This window comes from Rhipicephalus microplus, unplaced genomic scaffold, assembly GCF_043290135.1.
Source record: "Rhipicephalus microplus isolate Deutch F79 unplaced genomic scaffold, USDA_Rmic scaffold_17, whole genome shotgun sequence".
Classification (NCBI taxonomy): Eukaryota; Metazoa; Arthropoda; class Arachnida; order Ixodida; family Ixodidae; genus Rhipicephalus; species Rhipicephalus microplus.
Genome location: NW_027464590.1, coordinates 4751191 through 4773799, shown reverse-complemented (window position 1 = coordinate 4773799; position 22609 = coordinate 4751191). Strand labels below are relative to the sequence as shown.

The window sequence follows — 22609 nt, the reverse complement described above, 5'->3', positions numbered from 1 at the left end:
GCAGAAAACGTTCTGGGTCTGTAGGGTGCTGCCTTCTACATACTGTGTTTTCTTTCCTGCCGTGTATGCCGAATGAGTGCCACATGCTTCTGTTCCACGCAGCTCCATCAGTGGTGATAAAGTCTACGCGCAGACCGGCGTTTTCGCTCATGACTACTGCTTCGAGGATTATTTTGCCTAACGTCTCGGACTTCACATTGCTGCGTGATGCGAACACACCAATAATCTGGTGCCACGTGCCTGTAAAAGGCACGAACAATACTACAAGGCCATGGTCACATGCTACGGAGCGCTCACTCTCTGGTGTGAACTTCCCAAGGTCCACAAAACCTTCGATGGTGCCATCGGTTCCCAAGCTCAAGTGTTCAGATAGCTTAATCTCATCAATTAACAGCCCACCATGGCGCTGGAACAAGTCCATAGATTTTGTTTTTTCCGCCACAGCAGCAAACACTTTTTCGCTCAGGCCGAATCCACTCCTGTAACGCTTGAGATATCGACGTAGTGATGTTCGAGAAGGCAACGCCATGATGTTGTTTTTGCGTATATGCTCATAGAGGCGTGGGCTTTTCATGGACATAATAAGGCACTCTAGAGCCCATTCACTTTCATACTTCATCCCTTTCGTGGATTTTCTTTTAGCCGCAGCGAAGCACGCCTTGACTTGTTGCTGCTGCTTAATGGGTAGGGCCTTCACCGCTTCTTCAAATGCTGTAGAATCATTCCGTGCATTCTTTTCTTTCATTTGTTTGATGAGTGATTTAGCCTGCAGGACACTCAGGCGACTCCTTTTCGCTTGCGCTGTTCGCAGCTTAAGCCTGTATGAAAGCTTTTGGGACTGGGCCACATTTTTGCCTTTTCTTCGCCTGTAGGACTCACGATTCAGGAGTAGTCTTCTGAGGTGCTTGCATTGTGGGCAGGCTTTTTCTGGCGTTGGAGCAACCCCACGGCAAGATGGGCTGAAGGTTCTGCCATCAAAAGTCTTCTCCTTGTACTTTAAATTCACTCCAAATTCACCAGTTTTACCAAACCCTCTGCATGGTATCATGGAGTCGACGTCGCGAAGCAACTCTTCTGCCATTTCGATGTCGGTAATGTCAAGGGTCTTTATTTTTGTGGCTTGCACAAAAGCTGTCGCTTGAAGTTTGTTTTCATCTGATGTCATTAGCACATACTTGTCAATAGTCAACTTGTCACCATCTAGTGCGCAAACTGTAAACACCGTGGCGTTGTCGGCTCCAGCAATTAGATGTCGAGCCCAGTAAGCGCTGGGAAGACCACAGTTGCGGACGTCGGGAATTGCGGGCACATTCGGAACAGGTATTTGGTTACTGTCGCTTTCTGTGCTGTACGAGCCAGCTGTCTCCTCGCAAGCAGACGTGCTTGGTTCCTGACGCCGAATTTTCGATGGTAGGCCGCAAGTGGATGTTCTTGACGTCTTTTTCTTCGGCACTTTCTTTGAAAGATACGCAGGAACATTTGGGAATATGGTTGGCACCGCGTCAGATTTCAGCACCGGTTTCCCTCGGGGAATCTGAACAGTTTCGCCGTTTATCACATGCGTGTAAAAACGCTCAATAAACTGCTCGTCGAAATGAAGCTCACATAGCGCCGACTTCACGTCCAACGACTTGTCGGCACGGGATACGGCTCGTTGCCAGGCTTCGAAGAGGGCAGGGTCTTTGGGAACAGAGAAAAGAGAAGCACGCTGACCTTGCTCCCTCGATGACACATAGCCGCTCGTGCAGCCAGGAGCAAAGCAGTGGCGTTGCCTCGCTTTCGTAGTGCTGGAGTTCATCCTAAGGTCGGCACTCACACTGTCATGTCAGCAACTAAATACATTTCGCCATAAGCGAGACATCAACGCGGAAAACTGCACACACCCAGACACGCTTCCAGAGGCGAACCAGCGAACCCAGCGGCGAGTCGACGAGAGAGCGCGGAGCGCGCGCTTCGCCCGCATCACTATGCCGACAGGAGCGCCGTGGTGGCCGTCGCGGCGGCGCTTGAAAACGAGGATCGCGCGCGCTCGGCGAATATGCGGGCGCTGGCGTCACCTCCCAATTCTAGCCACCATAGCCTGGCGCGCGCACGGCCACCGGAAGTTCAATGGCTTGTCCCGGAAGTTGAGCGTCTGCTACGCTTCTCAACCGCTGATCAGCGTTCCCATTGACGCATTTTGCATTTTGTTCTCACTTAATTGCATTTTGGTGATACACATCGCGTTCAGATCACAACTTATGCTATACCGAAACATGCGACGTTAATATGAAGCAGTTTATAATTGCGAAGGAGAACAAAAATGTCACTTAGGTATCGGTTCGAGAGGAGACGACGCAGCTCGAACGGGATTTATGCTGGCGAGTGGACTTTATGATTCGTGTTAGGATGCACGTCTTACAATAAATTAACAGTCATGAAGGGGCTTGTATTAGTCGAAAACAATAAATCAACAGCCGTGAAAGGCCTTGGATTATCGGAAAATCAACTAGCTAAGCGAGTTCGATAACAACGCGGAGGAAGCTACCTGAAATAGAATAACCGATTTGATGTTTGCTACGTGCCGGCCAAAAAAAAAAAAATCCTGAATTGGCTGTGCGCAGCTTGCTCCTGTTTTACCTTTGAAGGTTAGTACATCGGAACCCTTTACAATATGAATTCAAGCATATATGTGTAACCAGCAGGTCAAAGTAAATTCTTTTAAAACGCGCTTCCTCATCATTGCCTGACAAAAAGTATCGCCCTTTCTCTTGAAGGAAAATTTCTAGCTTATGAACACATTTATTGCTAGTTTTCAGGGACGCCCACCCATTGCGCACACGCAGTGCCTAATGCAAACTGGTCTATCCAGATTTAGATTTGCCTAGTGGTTACGGCTTCAATTGGACATTTTAGTGTAACCCTTAAAGAATGATAAAGGAGGACGCGTGGAACTGCTTCATTCGAATTGAGAGGCCTACAATTGTACGAAAAACTCATTTACTCAGAACGTTTGTGCACGTGTCCTTGTTACTGACAATGCAGTGCCTGGAGATGGTTGGCAATAGTGCATGCAGGTTAATATTTAAGTATGCTTGCTGCCTCGCCATTGAAAACAAAACAGGCATACATGTACAAAGATGGATTTCACGTGTTTATTGTACTCGAAGCACTTAAGAACTGCCACGTCACGTCACTTCACTGGTGACTGAAAATAATTAACTCTGCAAGTCGCTTGAGGCACTTAAGAAATGCCACGTCACATCACTTCACTGGTGACTGAAAATAATCAACTTTGCAAGTCGCTTGCGAATGTTTGGTCCTGTTATCTTTGCAGTAGCTTGCTTCGCGGCATGGTGCATCCTGATCTTCACGTAGCAGCCGATGACACATTTAACAAGACGCACAAAGTGGTTGGAGTCAACTGCTGATTCGAACATATGGCCATGCAGTTCCGGATAGAGCTTGTTCGTGCTCAGCACTCCCGAAAGTTCTGCCATAACCTTGGCTGTCACAGTGTCAGCTGCATTCTTTTTGGGAAGGCCTCCGTCGTGAACCTTCTCCTGCAGTCGAACAGCTTTTTCAGTCAGCTGACAGATGTACGTTGTCGATGACGACGGCTTGGAAAGACCTCCACGGTTTTTTCTGTTCAGGAGTGCCGAACCACATGTCTCGGCAATGGTGGCCGAGTAGCATACTGCGCAAGGTATTTTACGTTTGACCATTCGGCAAACGAACCCTGCGATGTAACCAACGACGTTTCCAAGGTACGGAGACAGTGCAGGGAGATCCTCAACTATGACATCCAGCTCGCTCTCGTCGGGTAGGTCTATGCCTTGCATGAGGTCTTGTGTGCCGCTTCGCTTTGCTGTGGCCATGTCGAGCTCATCGTTGGAGCAAAACTGACTGCTCACGTACAGTATGCGCGTATTGTCAAGAGACTCACAGTTCCCTCGCCCACCCTTCACCTGGTTGTGTGTGACAAGTCGCTTGTATGCCGCCACAAATTGTGAGACTGTGGGATTGTTATTCCAGCCCCCTTTAGAACGCACAGCGGCATAGAACAGTTCAATATGGTCTTGTGAAAGCTTGTAAGTAAGAAAGTAACGGAGTGGAGCATTGTCCGAGAGGAGGAGCGCGGATGCCAGACCGATGACACTTTCAATGGTCACCAGAAATCCTAGAAATGGAGTTCTTCTGGGCGTCCTGAAAATGGGAACACCTGATCCGTCAGTCAGCCCCCTAATGTACTCCTTGGCTTCTTCGAAGAAGTTCATCCAGGTTCCCTTGTTGCTAGGTCGGAGCAGCGCTTTGAAACCATTGGCCACTGGGTTGCGTGAATTGAGGAAATCAAACAGTTTATCGAACATTCGAATAAATTTCACAGTTCCTTCTGAATTTTTGAACTGTGGGAGTTGCAAGTCTTCACGACAAAAATCTATGGCGTCAGCCACACTAGTGCTTAAAGTCTGGACAGCAAGGTTGACTTTCATCTTCTGTTTCTGCCACTGAATGTGTGCAGCACGTAGTTTTGTTGCTGCATGCAGGCCTTCTTTTTCTTGAAGTTCTTGTAGCTGGACAATGTAGTCCCAGCTCACCGATGCGCCCGATGCGTCCCTGAGGCACCCAAGAGCAGAAAGAGCATTTCTAATTAACTTGACCATGTGACATGCGTCTAAAAGGCAGTACACCTTTTCTTGTGTTACAGGGTGAGGGAATGATGTTGACATCGCTGATGCATCTTCAACTGAAGCCCCCAGGTCTTTGAACATTGTAAAGTTACAACGGAGACCATCACATGTCAATGATGTCACGTGCACTCCTGTCTCATGCAACTTTGTCAGACAGAGCTTCACAATGTTCGCACGCTCTTTTCCTGAAAGACCATTGATCAAAAAATAGCCACATGGTACCTTCCAGTGGGAGTCCAGAGATACGAGCATGAAAACAAGGGCTTCAGACGCAACTGTGTTACTGTCATCGTCCACTTCATTGCGAATATCCACGTAGCCTCAAAATTTTTTGCCGTCCCATTCAAGGTGCTTTCTAATGGCCATTTCATCAACAACAAGGTTGCAGAGAAGCTGTTTGTTGTTCTTCTTAGCCTCATTGGCTTTTGCTCGGATGGCGTTGATTGCTTCGCTTGTGAATCCAGGTTCTCCGTTAATGGAGCTATACCATTTAGTTATAGTCGATGGATGTGGCAAGGAACATTGAAATGTTTCTCTGACATAGTTATATGCCTTTGTCGAGTAAAACTGTAGCGTGAGTGCAAATGCACGCAGTGCAGGAGAATATTTGTCTCGGCTTAACTTAACAGACGACTTGTCGCCTTCACTGGATGTTTGCTTGAGCAACCGTTTCGTAACTTCCAAGGGGATCCCCATGAAGCACCTTTCAAGCATTGCCGAGGCATCTTCTGAAATGAGCTGCTTGTGCTTGAGGTCATCAATTATTTCATTAAATGAGCTGACCTTCCTTCTTAACCGACGTTCTCGTTCAAGGCTGAGCTTCAGCTTTCTTTTCACTGTCGCCGCTGAATCTGTGCAAGCATCCAGTTTCCTCTTCAGTGTTTTTGGCGTGTCAAGGACTGCATAGCTGTGCTCGGCGACCTGAAAACAAAACAGTGAAAGTTAAAGCTGTTGAAAAAGACACCTTTCACAAAAACCACTCATCATATGACAGTCTTTGTAAAGCAGGCATCTGTTCGTAGCTTACGTGGTTTAACGCAGAAAATAAGCAACCAGGTGCACAGGGGAGTTTAGAAATTAACTTTGTCCCCTTCATTTACCGGTGCACTCAAGAAATGCCACATCAAACAGGAATTTCAATATTTTCCCTGGATTAGAAAAACTGGTGCTGCAGCCATGAATAAAACCAATGTTCTGCTATGACTACAGAACATACCAGGACTACTAACTTGATTCAAATTGGATGCTATCCTAGTGTGCGTAATGTATACAAAGTTATCGTGTTGGTTACCACGAGATTACAAGAAAGTGGCCTGACTAACATCGGACTAGTTACATTCAACCGAGGACGGACCAAGTAGCTGCACTCGGGCAGCGTAGTACAAAAAACGGCAACTTGCATGGGCTGAGTTCTCTTGCACCGTGGTTGGAGTGTTGTCGTTTGGCTGTTCCACTGGGGTCACATCCACAATGGCAGTTCTCTGCTTAGGCGGCTTTCTCTCAGCAGTCCTCTGAAACAGCCGTGTTTCATTCACAGTTATGCTAATTTATTACTGCGAGTGCAAAATGCTGTAAGTAAAAAAATATGCTGGCGTCAAGCATATTATAGCAGTCTAGCAGTTTCTGAATTATACCACTAGCATCTTAGACAGCTATCATAGCACCACTGAGATATATAACGCAGATAGGAACATTTCAGAAATTGAAAGAAAAAATTGGGCACTTAAAATTCAAGACCTCGCGCTTTGTAACGTAATGGACATGTTTTTTCCAATTCCGTTTCATTGCTTACAGTACATGGTTTTCAGCGTAAGTGTGCCAAACAATTTCTCAACCACAGCTTCTCACAGCTACATGTAGATTTTATTGTGCTCCGAGCTAATTTGTAGGGCGTCATTTTTAAAGTGACTCAGCAGATGAACTACGAAAGAAGGTAGCGCCCATTCAGGCGATTTCAGTGTCTAATAAACGTAGCATCAACTAGTTATACGAACGCTAAACGAGCGAACTGCGATGGCCGAACAGTATGCTTTTTTTTTTCCGGGCCGCTATACCAAAATGCCGAGATGTCGTACTATACCTTTTCCAGGTGCTTCGGGAAAGAAAACAAGGTGGGCACGGCGTCAGGCTGTAGCCGAGTTCGTGCGCCCGTTCTGTCAAAACAGTTGTCAGTAAAGTGGTCACTGCAGAGTCTGCTACCTGGGGATGGAGTCCATTTGTCCCTTCTTAAGTTTACCACCCAACGCCGATATAAATTCGGCTTAGAGCGTGGGAACCTGCGTAACAAGAGCCACAGCTTAACGACGCTGATATCACGTTTGCGTTTCGCTGCGTATCACGCACGTCGCGCAGAATATTGTAATACTTACAAGTGGAACGTCTTCCCAGACGACTTCTCTGGTCTGCTGGTGCAGTTGACGGCGCAACAAGCAGGCATATTTAGCGGAATGCGCGCGAAACCAGCCTATACGTAGCACGCGCTATGCTGGAACGGCGGCCATTTGTCCGACTTCCGGGACAAGCGCTCGAACTTCCGGCGGCCGCGCGCCGGAGAGCTCGAAGCGCCATCCAGCAACCCTAGTGGAGACCCTAGTGGAGATCAGTGTGGTCGCTTTCTGTTGTTAGAAAGTGATTCATACGCAAGTCGCTGCCGCTTTTCTTAATTCCTGTGATGTCACCGTGTTCAGGGGCTTCTCATCCGTGTTTATCGAGTAGTTAACGTCATTCGCCCGAAGCACAGAACACCTACCACCCCGAAGTGTTTGCCACCTAATCTACAAGCAATGATAACGAGCATAAAATAAAGGCCTTTGGATCGCGATTTGTGAATGTTGGTCTGACGCATGTATTACGCGGATGTGTGGTAGGTTCATGCGTGTTGCTTGAGGACCGATCATACAGCTGGTGACACTTGGGAGGAAGTATATACTGCGCCAACGCTTTCGTTGAAGCTTGTTCTTGCGTAAGTGCGCGAGATAGGTACGGAATACACAAGTTGGAATTAGAGATTGTTCTTGTCCGAGTGGCTTTATTAAGCAGTCGCAGATGATGACAATTTGTTTGCTTAGCAGAGTGTGTTTAGATTGGGGTAACCAACAGTGAAGGTAGTTGTGTGTGGGTGAGGAAATTAGTTTTCTTTGTTGCGGTGCCTTCCAAACAAATCCGTTATTTCTTCTCTTCATTGCGTCGGTCTCTTGATGTGGCACTAAATTTTGCTATGTGTTCTTCGTGACACTTCCTCTCGCTCTAGAATGCTCTAGTAAATGTTGACGCTAAAGTTCAGCTGAAGTGTTTAAAGTTCTTTGCAGCTAACCACAGCAACGTTTCTTTGTCTATGTGCTCAGTTGGACGCACGTTATTTGGCATGCCTTTTATAACACAAAACGTTTCTTTTCTTTTTTTTTTTTCGTTTACTGAACAGTCCGGAAAAAATCGGGGACATCTGTCCCGACTGGGACAGCGCGGGCAAAGACTTGGACAGTCGAGCAAAATTCGGGACGGCTGGTAACACCAGTTTAGTCAAGTGTATAAAAATTTAAAAAAATGTAATAAAATAGAAATTTTATTGCTGGGAGCACTGTCGAGCTTCAATTGCTAACCCGTAAAGGTCTTTTTAAAAGTTAACATTGCCGCAATACAGCACTGTCATGGGGTGAAGTGCTTGCAGTGTATTGCAGTAAAGCATACATTATGCGTGCGTGTGTGTGTGTGAAATGGAAGCGTAGCACTGCTATTAGTCCTAATGCGATGCGCCGTGTTTTGTCTCATTACTGGTCATGCGACAGACAGCATCAGCACCAACTTCAACCTTTGTAAATAGTCCATATGTTCCCCCATAATTATTTTTTTTAATTGTGGCAAGTTATTCACACTGCAGTAAACTTCTAGTATATCGCATGAATAATTTAAAATTGTTGCATGGCCCCCAATAAAGAAGTGAAAAATACCTGTGACAGACTCCTTGGTACTCCAGATTTTGTGCCATCAGATATGTGCTCTAAAATGAAAATGATCATTATTAGTGAAATATATACTCAGGCTAGGCATTGGAGATGATTGTGTATGTTTTGCAAATTTCCTTTTAAAAGCTCATGCTTCACTTTATCGGGCTTTCTTTAGTTATCAAGAAAAATAGCTCCCCAAGAATGGTCTAAAATTAAACACACAGTTTGTCATGCGGCAAGTTGAGCTTAACAAGAAAATGATTTATGAAAACCATTCTGTCGCACAACTAACAGCAAGCTGGTTTCAGGAAACATGTTGACCTGAGGTGATAGCACGTGTTCACGCATCTTACAAAGGCTGCTTGTTGTTATAATGTGGCTGTGATTGGACAAATGTCTGTCATCAGGTGTGGAGATACATCGCATCTCTGATGATCAAATTTTTAAAGAATGGGTTTTCAGAGGATGCTAAAACTTTTTTTGAAGGGGTGAGCATTAGAGAGCATTACTTTATTAAAGTCTCCAATTTCATTAGGTTAGCACTGTGGCTTGCAGGTATATTAAATGAGCATGGTCACTTGAGTAACACTCAGAAGTCAATAATTATAGGGTGAACAGCAAGGTATGTATGAAACAGGATTATGCAAATTGCAGAAATAGACATAATGAAGTTGTTGAGAAGACTTTGTTAACAGTACATTTACAGGCTTCATGCAGAATTTGCTTTCCAGCAGGGTGAATTTACTTTCGCTGATGCTTTCGATGGCATCATTGCAGTTCATAAGCACTGGTTTTACGGACTGCACGTGATGATCTTGTTTTTTCAAGGTTTATGTACTGATTAAAAAGTATAGGATCAAGAAACTTACATGCTGTCTTAAGGCATAGTCAGGCTCACCATAGAGGTAATTGGTGACATTTTAGTGAGCTGTGTGTGGGAGGTCTGTGTACATAACATCATAGTAATCTTGCAATGCTGTAGCTTTATTTGTGTAACGAGTGAAGCTTCTTTTCCTGTTAAAAATTTCTGCCGAGCAAACAAGTGCCAACAGTAGGATTTGCCCTTGGGTAAAGCAGGTGGTATGAGTGAGCTTATTCAGAAGCCCTTCAAGAGTACCCACTGAAGGAATTAGTACCTATAGGGCAAAAATTCCAGTGCACCAAGAAGGGCAAGGGAGGATGGTGCAGGTTAACATTTCAGGAGGGTATCTCCTGGACATCATCCTTCTCTAGCCACAAGCTTGTATGGCCAATGTTTAGCAGACTCCTACTAACATAAACTAGGTATAAATGTTGCTTCTCTATTGTAAGATGACAACATATACCTTTTGAGAATCTCCTCACCACAAGCCCTTACATTAGCCTAAAAATATTTTTTATACAGTGCCCTTTTTTTGTCCTAAACAATTGTCTGAAGCAACAATATGCACATTGTGACAGTCTAGCTGGTGACCACAGAGATGGCTCCCGCCATCACGATGTATACTCCACTCAAAATGTAAGACACTGCAAAATCATAGTCCGGTGTGCGTACATACGACCTTGAACATGCAAGCAGTGACCACTTCTCTTGTGTTCTCTGTACTGGCGTATGCTTGTTGCACACCTGTTCAAGATTGTGACAATGAAATTAGTTCTGGCAATGCTGTCTCAGAGGTAAGACTGTGTACACCCTTAGGAACACCATGGTGGAGCGAGCAGAGATTCATATCAAATGTAGTAATAAACTGGCAACACCATGGTGATATAAGCACACTTGCATTAATTTATTACATCTTTACTGAGGCAGACATCACACAGCTAAGCCTAGTTGTGATCTCTTTTCATTATTGTCTACATAGTTTTCCCGTTGGTCACAGCACAGGAAGAAAAATTTCTCTGTGGTAGCACCATATTTTAAGCTTGCATGACTCCAATGAAGCACTGTGTGAACAGATATATTGAAAATGTCAATACTTCGGGTCCTATAAATGATGAACTGGTTGTCACATTCAGCCAGTGATCCTGCAGGAGCTTTAGCATATACTCTAAGGTCATTTTGCATCAACAATGCCACATACAATAGTTTAACAATGGTTGTTAATGGGCAAGATGATGCATAGCTTCAGGGAGGTAATTAAGCTAAGGGGGAAAATTATACATGCCTAAGCACCACTGGAAAAATGAAAAAGCACAGAAAAAGAGCATCAGTCGCAGCTGAACTACAGAAAATATTTACACTGCCCCACACATTCGCATCGTCTAGAATTTTCCCTAATAATGTTATACCAACCTGTCTAGCAACAAGTACTTCTAAGGTAATAAAGTGCAGAATGACACTTGCATAAGACAGGAAGCAAAGGACGCGAGTTAACTGCCATCTATCTTTGTTTGTGGCTTTGGTAGAAAATATATAAGGAAACAGGCACATGTGCAGAGTGACAGTGTGCAATGTCACAGTCATCAAAAACATCACTTAACATTGCCTGCTCAGAAATTTTCCTGGTTTTCGAAGTTTCAACAAATGTGTCATAATTAAATACACCACTTCTTTTCCAGCTTGAACTGCTTCCAACAGTTCACATCTATCAGGACCGCTGCCTGTAATCTTTGTCTGATATTTAATCTGAACTGACATTCCCTAATACTTACACACAATTAGCCATATTTGTCTATCTACCCTCAACAGCCTGTAAGTCCACATGTAACAACACACGCTCCACCCTTCTAGTGGTCATAGTCCATACGGGTCATTATATCATTCAGTTAGCTGCCTAACTTTACTTTCATTCATTCACTTCATATTTCTTGAAAATAGAGATATGTGAACCCTACAACTGCTTTGCGAAAAACAAATGAATTACAAGTATAACACTTGCTATGATGGCTTAATTAAAAAAAATTATTTCACGATGATGGCCCAGAAGCTTTCTCTAGAAAGCATGTAAAGCCCATATGGAGAAGTATGTGTCCCAGGGAAATTCTGCAACTGCCAAATTCGAAGGGTGTGCAAAATATTCTACGATTTCACATACCAAGTTGAATACTGTTCTATTTGATTCAGTCGCCATTATTTGTAGAACTAAACATTTTTTACTAGTTTAATAAAATTTAAAATGTTAAGTGCACTGAAATAAAGAGGGAGGAACGCCGCTTGCTAGACGCGAGCCGGACGCGCTCGCATCGGCTCCTGCTTTTTTCAATGTTTTTGACCGCAAATTTGCCGATCGACCTCGGTTTTTCGACTCATCTGATCCAGTTTCTTTCAAGGATCGAGTGGATACCCGACTTTTGCGGGTAGGTCAAGCTTTCGAACTTTTATTTGGGTGTTTCACCCTGTGCCACGTTGGCGCTCAGCTCGGCCTGCCGAGCGAGACGCTTCGAGGATGCCGCTCGAGGAGATGGTCTTCGGCGAAGAAATCTCCAGGCAGGAGGATGAAGCCTCCGGATGGATTGTTGCCCACTCTCGGAAGAAGCAGCGTCCGGATTTTACGCCCGGCGACAGCCCTGGCCCCAGTGCCGGTCATCGTGCCGCCCGTCCAGCGCACCCGAAGGGGCCGATAAACAAGCTCATCGCCGCGTCGCGCCTGCCGCGATTGCCTAAAGATCACTACCGGGTTGTCGTACGTCCCAAGGGAGGCATGGATGTGCGCAAGGTCAGTGGAATCAAGGTTACCCAAGCTTTGGTGATGGCTGCTTGTCTCGGCCCGCCGCAGGCTGAGGAAGATATTGTTTGTGTCAATGAAATGCAGAACATTTTTGTGATCAGCACGCCACACGCTAGGAACGCAGAAGCCTACGCTAAAGTGAAGCAAATTCGAGTGGGAGAAACGCTCCATGAAGTCTCTAATTACGTGACGCCACCCGGGGATACGTGCAGAGGAGTTGTTCGCGGTATCGACCCTGAGCTCTCTGATGACCGGCTAGGTGAGCTCTTCGTGCACGCAAGAAATCCGAAGGTTTTTGGAGTACGGCGCATCAAGAAAACGCCCACGGTGATCGTCCTGTTTGACGGTATGAAAGTTCCAAACTACGTCATGTGTGGGACGAACCTGATCCGGTGCACGCTCTACCGACGACAAATTGACGCCTGTCGAACCTGCGGAAAGCTGGGACATCGCTCGGACGTTTGTCCCATTCCTACAGTCATCACCTGCCCGGACTGTGGGGTCTCATCGCCCCCTGAGAATCATACGTGCCAGCCGAAGTGCTCCATCTGTGGAGGAGCGCATCCGACGGCGGATCGGGCCTGCAAAAGCAGGTACCAGGTTCCCTACATCGTTCGGCGTAGAAGGCGACGACGGAGGAAAGCAAACAAGCAGCGCGTGGAGTTCGTGCCACAGCAAGCTCCCGGGCTTGGGTTCAACCAGGGGGGTGGCCTTGATAACCCTGGGCGGGGTGCGGGTCACCGCTCTCGCTCGAGGGATAGGTCTGCCTCCTGTGCCCGGATTCAGCAGGAACCTACCTGGGCTGAACGAGTGGGCCCAAAACGTGAGTCTCGCACTATCGTGCAGCGCCAGTTGCCAGAGCAAGCTACGGCTAGAATGCAGCAGCTAGAGCGTGAGAATGCAACTCTGAGGAGTGAGCTTCAGGAGATTAAAGCATTAGTTGAGGAGCTTAGGCAGCGCGAACGCACGCCGGAAGGGGCGGTGAAAGTGCAGCAGGCCGAGACACAACCTAGAGGCGGTAAGCGAAAAGCCGCTGACCCTCCGGTAGATATCGAGAAGGAGTTCAGTGATTTTAAACAGGAAATTATGGGGGTGGTCCATGAAATTAAGGAGGCCATCGCTGGTGTCAGCTCTGTCATCCAGTCCCTTTCTGCAAGGGTGGTGGTGGTGGAGCAAAACCTAAGTAGCAATCATGGCGAAGCTAAATAAAACATTTGTCATTTGGCAATGGAATTGCGCGAGCTTCCACAGGAAGAAGGCAGTCTTGCAGCAGTTCGTCAGCTCACAGGAGAATAAGCCAGCCGTAATACTCCTCCAGGAGACCCTTAAAGGAGAGGTGGCCCTCCGGGGTTATCGCTCCGTGGCCTGCTGGGGGGAAGGAAAACGCGGGGTCGCCACCCTCATATCCAAAGAGTTCTCCTTTGAGGTTCGCGATGTACGTCCAGACCTAAAGGTGGAACACATACTCATTGAGTTAATCCCAAACTCTCGGCTTAAGGAGCACCTATTCATTCTCAACGTTTATAGCTCACCATCTGATACTCGGGAGACTTTTAATGCGCTTCTCTGCAAAGCCTCCAAAATCGCGGGCTCGGCTCCGTTGACAGTTGCTGGCGACTTCAATGCGCAACATCAGACATGGGGCTATATCAATAATACGGCTAAGGGGCGGGCGCTTCTGCAGCATACTACCAATCTTAATATGTTACTAGTTACTGATCACAACTTTCCCACACGTCTCGGCAACTCTGTAGCAAGGGACACCACGCCGGACCTGGCTTTTGTCAGGAACGTCGAGTGCCCTTTCTGGCAGAACTTGCATGAGAACTTGGGGAGCGACCATTTCATCGCGTCTATCTCCCTCGATGTTAAAGCATCGCCGCCGCGGGTCTTCAAAATTGTTGATTGGGATGCCTTTCGGGAACTCAGACAAAACGATGAAAAAGAGTACGATGACCTTGGCCAGCTACTTGAGCGTCTTAAGGCAGATGTTAAAGCTGCCACTAAGGTGGTGGAGACGGATCTTAAAACGGAACGCATGGACAGCCGCCTAGCGAGGCTCCTTGAAGCCAAAAACTCCTTACTTAACAGATGGCGTACGCAGCGACTCAACAGGCGGCTCAGAAAGAAAATTGCTCTGCTCAAACAGGAGATTGAATCGTACAGCCAAACCCTGGCCAGACAACAATGGGATGAGGTCTGTAACGATGTCGATGGGCAGATGCGGTCAGGGGCGAAATGGAACATTCTCAAGCACCTCCTGGGAGATAAGCAAACTAAAGCTAATCAGAAACACACTGTTGATCGGCTCATTCACAAGGAGAGGTCTGCTGGGCTCTCCAATGATCAAATCTTACAACAGCTGGCGGATAGGTACCTCCCCCTGGGGGCTACCACGGATGCAGACTACCCGGATTTCTCTGGTCTGGAGGATGCGGAGCTGGACTCCCCCTTCAACACGGCAGAGATCAGGGCGGTCCTTTTTGATCTCAATGGAAAATCGGCTCCCGGGCCGGATGGTATCACTAACAGGCTACTTAAAAATCTGGACGATAGATCCATTGAGCTACTAACTGACGAGGTCAACCGGGTTTGGGAGTCGGGGCAGGTGCCGAAGGAGTGGCGAACGGCCTCTGTCGTCCTCATTCCCAAGCCTGGTAAACCTCTCGGGCTCGGCACGCTCCGACCGATCTCGCTCACGTCTTGCGTGGGTAAGGTCGCGGAGCATGCAATCCTTAACCGAATCTCCCATCACATTGAACAAAACGAGCTCTTCCCTTTCAATCTCATTGGCTTTCGTCCCGTGCTCTCTACGCAGGACGTAATGAAAATGATTAAACATCAAATTCTCGACATAGACACCAGAGATGTCCGAGGGATTCTTGCACTCGATCTGGAGAAAGCTTTCGATAATATCTCACATCCTCACATACTGGATTCGATCTCTGAGTTGGGATTGGGGGCCCGCTTTTACGGGTTCGTCCGCTCTTTTCTCAGGGATCGCGTTGCCACCATTCGGCTCGGGGACCTCTGCTCCAAGGAATTTCACCTTGGACCTAGGGGAACCCCTCAAGGATCGGTCATTTCGCCGCTAATCTTTAATATCGCGATGAGGAAACTCTCGCTCGAACTCTCTCGTATCGACCGCATCGGACACGCGTTGTATGCGGACGATATTACTATATGGTGCACTGGGGGTAGGGACGGAGACGTTGAGGAGTCCCTCCAGCAGGCCCTCAGGTGCACGGAGGAGTTTTTGGATAGCACGGGGCTGCACTTGTCGACCGCCAAGTCGGAGCTCCTCCTGTACACACAGCCGGAAAAACGCAAGTTCACCACTATTCCATTTCCGCCGGAAGAGATCAGGATCGAAATTCACACACGGTCAGGGCAGGCCATCCCCCGTGTCGATAAAATTCGGACATTAGGCATGTTCCTGGAGGAGCACGGAAGTAACTCTCATACTCTGACTCGTATTGCGGCAAAGGCGGAGAGCATGGCCAAGCTTATACTTCGTGTGTCTAACAGGCGTGGAGGGCTTTGTGAGGCCAACCTCATGAGGCTTTTCCATGCCTTTCTTATGAGTCACATTAATTACATTGCCGCAGCGCATAGGTGGGAAAGGAAAGAACAAGGGAAACTGGATGCGATTATTCGAAAGTGCATTAAGAGGGTCTTGGGCCTTCCAAACAACACAAATGAGGAAAGGCTCAAGGCTCTTGGTATGCATAATACATTTAGTGAGATTGCAGAAGCGCAACAAACAGCACAAGCTGCACGACTGTCCTCTTCCAAAGCTGGGAGACGCATCTTGGAGTTTCTGGGCTGCGAACCAACTATGGTAGCAGACAAAAAGATACAGCTTCCACCCAAATTGAGAGAGCAGATTACGGTCTCACAAATTCCTAGAAATGTTCACCCTCTCTACAATGTCGGCCGCCGGGCCGCTAGGGCTAGGTCACTCCTCAGTTCCGCCGCTGCCACCCCTGAACTTGTGGCGTTCGTTGACGCAGCACAGTATCCCGGCACATCCAATTTAGTGGCTGTGGTCACTGACCTTCACGGTAAAATCCTCACAGCAGCATCTCTTCGAGATACCACGCCGGCTAGGGCAGAGCAGGCTGCTATAGCAATGGCCGTGGCGATTCCCATGCGCACGCGCATTTTCACTGATTCTCGAGCTGCTGCACGAGCGTTCATGACCGGATCAGTCTGTGAGCAGGCGGCCCATCTTCTTACCAAAAGACCACATTGCACGGAAATCGACGGCCACATCACCTGGTTTCCTGCCCACATGGGCAAGGATGTCCACCCTGTTATCCCCAATGCCAATGAGCTTGCCCACGCCCGAGCACGCGAACTGTCCCACCGTGACGGGCAATCGGCATCTAATTTTGGGGATGGCATCCGGCAGCTTGATTCGCTCCTCACCTTTAACGAAATTTGCAAAAATTATCAATTGGCCAGGCGTAGCTTTCCGCTCCCGCACCCGCAACTCTCTAGGGCCCAGTCAGTCACTTTAAGAATGCTGCAAACGGGTACTTACCCGTCGCCTTTAGTGTACAGCAAGTTTATCGACAGCATAAAGCCGCAATGCCCTCATTGCGAAGAGAGACGTTGCACGTTACCCCACATGCTCTGGCAATGCGCGGCGCTGCGCGATGGCGAGCCTCTCAGCACAGAAGCTGCCTGGAGGACGGCAATTACCAGCTCGGACCGAGAGGTCCAAATCCGGGCTGTCCAGAGGGCCCGCAATTTGGCGGAGGGGCTCGCTCTTCCTGTCCCCACGTGGGTGCGGCCCGCAGCCGACCCTCCCTCTTGAGGGGAATCGGCTCCTCAGGACAATTTGTAAATAAAGTTCATTGACTGACTGACTGAAATAAAGAGAAAATGTGTAAAAGTATCATAAATTTCATCCCTGGCAGGTTATGCGCATTAAACATGACAGCTTATCTAGTGCAGCTGGCTGCTTCGCTCTAGGAAAGTGATTTTGCTACCTATACAATTGTCACTTACCCTTTCTTAACACTTCTGTAGACTTTAAGGGCTTGTTGTTTTCGCCAGATACTCGATTCCTACTTTTAAGATTTTTAGGAGTCCTTATCATAGCTGCAAAGGGAGATACAGCCAGTATTTGATGTATTTGTTTTTATATTGCAATGAAAATAATACATCAACTGGGAAATAGCGATGAAACATTTTGTGTTAAATTTTATTTCAAATTCGTTCTGCTGCACAACTTGTGTACCAAACAGTGACCGACAACCATTGGGTGCATTTGCGCCATGCTCTGCCATGACGAAGCACATGCATGAAACTTGAGAGACACGAGCTCATGCATGCAGGTGCAATTATTATGTAGTCGTCCCTTGAAACATCCTTGGTAATTTTAAATACTTGGCTGGGCAGATGTCTGTTAAATTATTCTCGAATGTCCAGGCTGGCTACAAAATGAGCAATTCTAATATTGTTCTTGGCTTGTGCCACAAATTTTTTACCACTCATTCTTTAAAAATATTTCCTAACGCTGTTGTTGTACAACCAAACAAGAATATTTACATGCTCTTTAGCACACTGTTATTCACAAACTAAATGTCAGTTCATTAAAACACAAGATAGTTAAACATTCATATTCCATAATTACGATCAAACTGCAGGTGAGTTACCACAACAACCAATCTTGCACTGATGTCATTATGTTTTCATTATGAATTTAGTAATTTGCATGCTTGCTTCTTTTTCACAGAGTATGCATATTATTATACAAGACACCACAACTAACTCATTTATCAACTTCAGTATTTTATCACTTTCAATCAACCATCTTGCAAAGTCTTGAAACAAATCACTTTTAAGACCCACAAGTTTTCTTGTGCCCTTACAGTGCATCGAAGGCCCTGAAGTGTCAAACAGGCCAAAAGGCATTGGTAAGGCTTTTTCATAGGCATCGGACAAATCTGTTTACAAAATGTGTTAAAGGCACATGCGTGCACATGTTTTGGTTTGATTGTACGTTAACATTAAGAAAAGAAGGAGTGGTGTGACATTTCTGGCACAAGCCAAGCATGTGGTTAGCATAGCTAACTTTCACTTAACTTTATTATCTTAAAGACCCCGGTGAGGGGGTATTACATAAGGGGTGGGTTAACAAATGGAGGTTACAGAGAGTGATCTTCTGACAAACAATATGTATTTATGTTTTGCGCAAACGTTGATGAACACGTGATGGCTGCAATGTCACGGGGAAGGCCATTCCAGTCCACTGCTGTTTGAAGAAAAAATGAGGCAGCAAAAGTAGTAGTGCGAGCGCATGCGCATGCGATTGAATAAGGATGGGTTGTGCGGTGAGATATGCGCGTTGGTGGGATAATGTAAGGTGCTTGATTGAGGGAACTGTGAAAGAACTTGTGAAACAAACAGAGGCTGGCGATGCGGTGATGCACAGAAATATTATCAATATCAATGTCATGTTTTAGGGATGATATGCTTATGTCGTATGAATATGAAGAGTGAATGAACCTAGTGGCACGATTTTGTACAGATTCTATTTCGTTTATTAGGTATATCTGGTGCGGGCTCCAAATGGGCGCTGCATATTCCAGTTTAGGTCTGATGAGCGATTTGTAAGCCAGAAGTTTTATGTCTAGTGGTGCATGACGCAATTGACGCTTTAGGAAACCGAGGGGTCTATTCGCGGATGATATGATGTTGTTTATGTGAGTGTTCCAGGAAAGGTCAAATGTTAAGGTGACGCCTAGGTATTTATGACTGAACTTGTTCGATAGTGGAATTAGAGATTAGGTATGAGAATGATAAAGGATTACACTGACGTTGAAATGAGGCGAGTTTGCATTTAGTGGAGTTAAGCTTCATTAACTAAAGATCACACCACTGTTGCACGAGATCCAGATCCTGTTGGAGTGTAGTTTGATCAGAAATGTTAGTAACTGTGCGATAAATGACACAGTCATCGGCAAATAAACGGATATGGGAAGATACATGAACAGGAAGATCATAAATATATATTAGGAACAAGAGGGGTGCGAGTACAAATCCTTGGAGGACGCCGGATGTTACTGGGAGGGAGCTAGAACGGGTATTTTTAATGGAGACGAACTGAGAGCGGTTAGTAAGAAATTGTGTGGTCCATGCAAGAATGTTGGGGTACAGGTTCAGCTGGGAAAGTTTTAACAGTAGGCGTTTGTGCGGTACCTTATCAAAGACTTTTGCGAAGTCGAGAAAGATTGCATCGGCCTGAAAGTGATGGTCGAGAGAAGAGTGTATATAATGAATAAATATAGCAAGTTGGGATTCACAGGATAATGATTTATGAAATCTGTGCTGGGAAGAATGAAAAAAATTGTTGGTGTCAAGAAAGTTCATGATGTGTGAATATATGATATGTTCCATGATTTTGCAGGGGACGCTTGTTAGAGAGATGGGTCAATAATTTAGGGGGGACTGTCTGTTACCTGATTTGTGGACTGGAATGACCTTTCCCTCCTTCCAGTCGTCTGGTAAAATTCCTTGTCAATGAGTGATGAAATGCCACTAACGGATAACACAACAGGGGCCATCACTGGTAATGTCGTAGTAGGTGGCGTAAGAAATGGTACGTTGGCTTCTTTAGTGAACACTGATAAGAACGCGGTGTTAAAGATATTGGCACAAACAGTGTCGCTTACGTCTTCATTTTTATCGTTTGTAAGCGTGATGTCTCGTGTTAGTTGCGAGTTTATGATTTCCAGAAATTCCCTGGGGTTAGATTTCAGAATTTTAGATAAATAATTGTGATAGAAGATATTGGCACAAACAGTGTCGCTTACGTCTTCATTTTTATCGTTTGTAAGCGTGATGTCTCGTGTTAGTTGCGAGTTTATGATTTCCCAGAATTTCCTGGGGTTAGATTTCAGAATTTTAGATAAATAATTGTGATAGAAGATATTGGCACAAACAGTGTCGCTTACGTCTTCATTTTTATCGTTTGTAAGCGTGATGTCTCGTGTTAGTTGCGAGTTTATGATTTCCCAGAATTTCCTGGGGTTAGATTTCAGAATTTTAGATAAATAATAGTGATAGAATGTCTGTTTCGCTTTTCTAATTTCAGCATAATAAGCATCTTCTCCAGCATAGTACTTGCCCCATGCGCACGCATTACCATTAAACTTCGCAGCTCGGAAGAGGCGCTTTTTTTTATTTTCAAGTGTTTTCAAACTTTTGGAAAACCATGGTTTATTTTTATTGGCAGTAAAGCTCACTGTGCGGATGAATTTTTTAGTCAAGTCAGTTATCTTGTCCTTAAGCATTAGCCAGCTGTCATTGAGAGAACAGGAACCGAGATTGAGTTCAAAGTACGGTAGGAAATCTCGTAATTCACGATTAATTAATTCATAATTACTGTTATCATACAAGGGAATCGTTTTGCGGAAAATGGAGCGTATTTTCGGGGTGAAGTTAAATATGGTATGGATGACTTTGTGATCACTGATTTCTCGTAAGTATGCAGTAGATTTTAAGCTTTTGGGGCTATTTGTTAATACCAGGTCTAAAATGTTTGAGGATTCACTAGTGACGTGCGTTAGTTCGGTTACCTGTTAGATGAGGTTAAAGTTGAGGCAAACATTGACGAATTCTCTTGCTTCAGTATTTCTCGAGGTTGGTGAAACCTGATTGAGCCAATTAATGGAGGGAAAGTTAAAATCCCCATAAAGCAGAACACGTGCGTTAGGGTGTTTATTAGTTAGCTGGGATAACATTTCGTAAAGTTTGCGGGGGAAGTCTGGGTCAGTTCGAGGGGGCCTATAGCATACGCCAAGTATTATTGCTTCGGGAGGGGCATGGCATATTACCCATAATGATTCTAGTTGTGAAGATGTGCTGATTAGAGAGCATGATAGTTCTTTTTTAGTGGCGATGAGTATGCCTCCTCCACATGCATTTTTACGATCGTGACGAAAGGATATGGTATTTATCCCGCACTAACTTTATAGTTAGTATGGGAGTTTCAGATTAATTCCAGCCTATTTTTTTAGCAATATATCTATAACATGTGGTACAATAGTTTCTGTTCGTAATTTCACAAATGACAACACTATTATCAGCAAATCATGATGAAATTTAGATGTTAGCAAGGAAGGGGCATCGGCAGTTAAAATAAGAAATAAGCTGGGCTTAGCTGAGCACAAAGTGAGTTCAATTTCATGCGAAGCATTCAAAGTACTAAACTTTGTTCGGTAGTGCCAAGGTCCAGATGACTTAACTTTAAAGTAGATGTTTATGACTGACCTTGTGAAATGTGTTAGAAACTTCTAAAATAATTCAGTCTATGAATTACTCCATCAAGAGAATGGCACATTTTATGAGTAAATAAGTGGAGTCTAACTTTGAAGCGTAGTTTTAAATCTATACTGCGTAGTGTTGTATGAAATGTAAGGTGATATAGAGGTACTTAGCTGCTGAATAAGCTTTGTTAGAATATAATAATAGTAGTGGTATTACAACATATGTGCAAGTTAAAATGAGAAAAAATAATAATAATTTTTTTTAATTCCAGAAGAAAAAAAGAAAATTAAAAAAAATTACAGCATATTCATGGAGTCATTGATGATGAGTGGGGTGAAGCGTCCGTCCATGCATGCGTCTATGCGTTCAATCGCGTTCGAGAATGCAGATGACGCATGGGTAACACCAATGAGACGCGTGCCAAAGGAGCCGAGCGCAAGCGTCTTTAACGTGCCCACCACTCTGCTTCGTTCATGCCCCACCAACGATCCACTACGTATGATGACTATAAAGGAGACTGAGAGATCCGCTCGTTCTATGCATATCCAGGCACAGCCCCCCATGCAGCCAATCCGAGAGTAGGGGTACAGCGCCATCTAGTTATCTTTACCCAACTGCAGTTTCTATGTAATTCTTCAGAAAGCGCTGTCTATTATACTGTTCGGCAAATACTGCTTTCCTTTCTCTGTTTTCTCTCCTCTCGGTTATGCGTGATGCTTGTACCATATCTAAGGACACAGTGAAAAATGAGGCATCAGTACCAAAAGGACCTATTTGGTTTGCATTCTTTTATGGTTTGGGGCAAGTATGAATATTTATAGCAACTTGATTTAAAAGTGCATTTATTATGTGTTTGTGAGTGCCTGTAATGTGTTAACTTAAAACTACTGAAAAAAGTTGCTTTTGACGTCTCGATGTTTATATCACTATGAATTAATTGAAACAAAATCTTTAGTCTTGCTATTTTTGCCCTACCTTGTAGTGTCAATAGACCAGCTTTCGTTTGCAACTCAGTAGGATAATTCGTTAGATTGAATTTGGTATAAATATACCTCATTGCCTTCCT

General features: G+C 45.4%; 1 protein-coding gene across 1 annotated transcript; it reads right to left on the bottom strand.

The window, feature by feature from the left end:
- Positions 1 to 4976: 4976 nt before the first annotated feature.
- Positions 4977 to 7107, bottom strand: LOC142785054 (THAP domain-containing protein 6-like). Its single transcript, XM_075883474.1, has 4 exons — positions 7040 to 7107; positions 6751 to 6946; positions 6071 to 6181; positions 4977 to 5591 (listed from the first exon to the last, which is right to left on the bottom strand). The coding sequence occupies exons 1-4, from the start codon at positions 7105 to 7107 to the stop codon at positions 4992 to 4994; spliced, it is 975 nt and encodes a 324-aa protein (XP_075739589.1). The 3' UTR covers positions 4977 to 4991.
- Positions 7108 to 22609: the final 15502 nt, after the last annotated feature.